At 44.7% G+C, this 2528-nt stretch overlaps 1 protein-coding gene across 1 annotated transcript; it reads left to right on the forward strand.

Moving 5' to 3' along the window:
• Positions 1 to 422: 422 nt before the first annotated feature.
• On the forward strand, positions 423 to 1586 carry DEFA6 (defensin alpha 6). The gene has a single exon (XM_088793538.1). The coding sequence runs from the start codon at positions 766 to 768 to the stop codon at positions 1030 to 1032; it is 267 nt and encodes an 88-aa protein (XP_088649664.1). The 5' UTR covers positions 423 to 765; the 3' UTR covers positions 1033 to 1586.
• The last annotated feature ends 942 nt before the right edge of the window (positions 1587 to 2528 follow it).

Below are 2528 nucleotides of genomic sequence, written 5' to 3' on the forward strand. Positions count from 1 at the left end.
AAGAAACAAAAACTCATAGATACAGACAATAGTTTAGTGGTTACCAGAGGGAAGGGGAGGGGGTAGTAGATGAGGGTAAAGGGGATCAAATATATGGTGATGGAAGGAGAACTGACTGTGTGATAAACATACAATGTGATACATATAGAAGATGTATTACAGAATTGTACACCTGAAATCTGTGTAACTTTATTAACAATCGTGATAGCAATAAACTTTAATTTTTTTAAAAAAATGTGAATTACAAATTACTTCAGTACCAAATTCTACATTCAGGTCATTTGCCCTCAGAAGTGTGAAAAAAGCCATCTGGCATCTAGTGTTGCAAGTGAGAAATTTTATGCCCATATGGTTATTGCCCTTTTTAAACCATGTTTTAAGGAGTTTTACAAGCATCTCGTGATGGCTTAGATGCCCTAGGACACACTTGCACACATTTTCACTGGTAAATATTCAGGCAGATGAGAAACAGGGAAGCTTATCACGTTCCTTGAAGCTTATCCACAGGCATCAATCATCACATACGAAGAACAAACATGGACACCAAGCAAACACACGCGTGCTATGAAGGGGAGAAGCGACATCAGAGGAACATCAAAGGGACTCTGGGCGACAGGAGGATGTGGGACAGGCCACCTGCGCTCACCCAGTCACGCACTGAGGGCAGTGCCCTCTTTCCTCCAATCCTTCTATAAATACGGCTGACTCCCTGTGATGCCCAATGGCTCTCAGATCCAGACCTTGACCTCCAGGTGACTCTCAGCCATGAGGACCCTCGCCCTCCTCGCCGCGGCCCTTCTCCTCTTGGCCGTCCAGGCCCAGGCCAAGGCCCTCCGAGAGACAGATGATCAGGTTCCTGCCCAAGATCTGCCTGAGGCCCTGGACCAGGACCAGCTTGAGGCCGAGGAACAGAACCAGCCCGGGGCGGAAGGCCAGGACGTGGCCATCTCCTTTGGAGGAGCTAATCACCTCGTTCAAGATGCCTCAGGTGAGAGACCAGCCAACGGGCTATTGGGGTCTGCAGCCCATTAGACGGGCTTGATAGAGGGGGCCTGGCGTCTGGACTCAAAGGGGGTGTGTGGATGAGGTCGGGTGAGGACTGGTACCCCTGCGTTTGAGAGGTGGATTGTAGGGGTGGGCGCAGGAAAAAAGCATGTACGTGATCAACTGGTATCAGAGAAAAATGATGGCCCTGCAAGCCCGGCCATTGCCAGTAAGATTTCTTGTGGTTTATGACCAAAACGTGAGACCTTTCCACACTAACATAGCTGGTATTGTCCCCTGTCAGACGATCCATGGCCTCTTAGAAGATGTCAAAGAGGCTGGCTCTCTCCTCCGTCTCCCCTTCCTCACTCTGTCTGACCCTTCTCTTCCTTCCACAGGCCTTCACAGAGCAAAGTACTGCCGCTGCAGACGCAATCCCTGCCGTTATCCTCACTTTTCCACTGGGACCTGTATGGTAGATGGCACCCAATACTATTTTTGCTGTCGCTGAGCTTTGCAGACTGAGATCCAAAACAGTCGGATATTCCACTGGAAAACCTGGAAGCATTTACACTTTCATCCTTGTACCTTTTCTTGTTTCTGTCTCCAAAATAAACTTCAAGCATTAAACTCAGTGTTCAGGTTTCTTTTTCCCTTTTGATATGGCTTATGGGTGTGGTTCATGTGCATCGAGAATTCTGTCCTGAATGGTCTACATTAGTTTAACCAGTCCTCCCGTCCCGTGATGCACAATTCGGGCATCACACAGCAATAATACAAGCAGCAAAATGGACATAACTTTCAACTACAACACTTTCAACCCACAAACTTCAATCCATTCCTGATGCTACCCAAAAGAGGGCAGTTTCTATGGAATGTACAATAAGTGTTCTACACTCAAAGGAATCATGTATCCATGGGCTATGTTACTTGTTTTGTAATATTAAGAATTGGGAGTATATTAATATCTGGAGATATTTTTCTTATTGTAAACAGACATGTCAGGTATATAATTTTTTACTCACAGCTGTATCAACAAAGATAGTGTGAACTAATACTTCAGTGTGCCACAAACAAGGAAAAGCTAAGAACTATACCAAAAACAGCATATCCTCACTGGTATCGACGGTCTCAGATAGTAACCAGAGAAGAGGAGTCAACAAGATGGTCAGTCTGGGTGGTCGGTGATGCCCCATGACCAGTGAAATCAAAACCCCGTTGTCCCCCAAAGTGTTGATTATTCCGAAGTCCAATGAAGGAGTTGGTCTCAATTCTCTCTCTTTCAAGAGACTGAGTCTACTAATTATTACAAACCCTACTAACCTCAATAGACTTCTTGCAAAAATTAATATGTTCCTAATAATGCCAGTGAACCAAGGCAATACATCGCAATGATGAGACATCCGCTTGTACACTTACTGTTGGGTAAAACATTAACACTATTTGTGTCAGAAAGGCAGGTCTCTGCAATCAAATTTCTATAAAAGGCAGATATTAAAGAGTACTATGACATAATAAGAGAAACTATTTTTACTACAAAAACA

This window comes from Rhinolophus sinicus, chromosome 16, assembly GCF_057876585.1.
Source record: "Rhinolophus sinicus isolate RSI-liver-muscle chromosome 16, RSI-T2T, whole genome shotgun sequence".
In the NCBI taxonomy this organism is placed as follows: domain Eukaryota; kingdom Metazoa; phylum Chordata; class Mammalia; order Chiroptera; family Rhinolophidae; genus Rhinolophus; species Rhinolophus sinicus.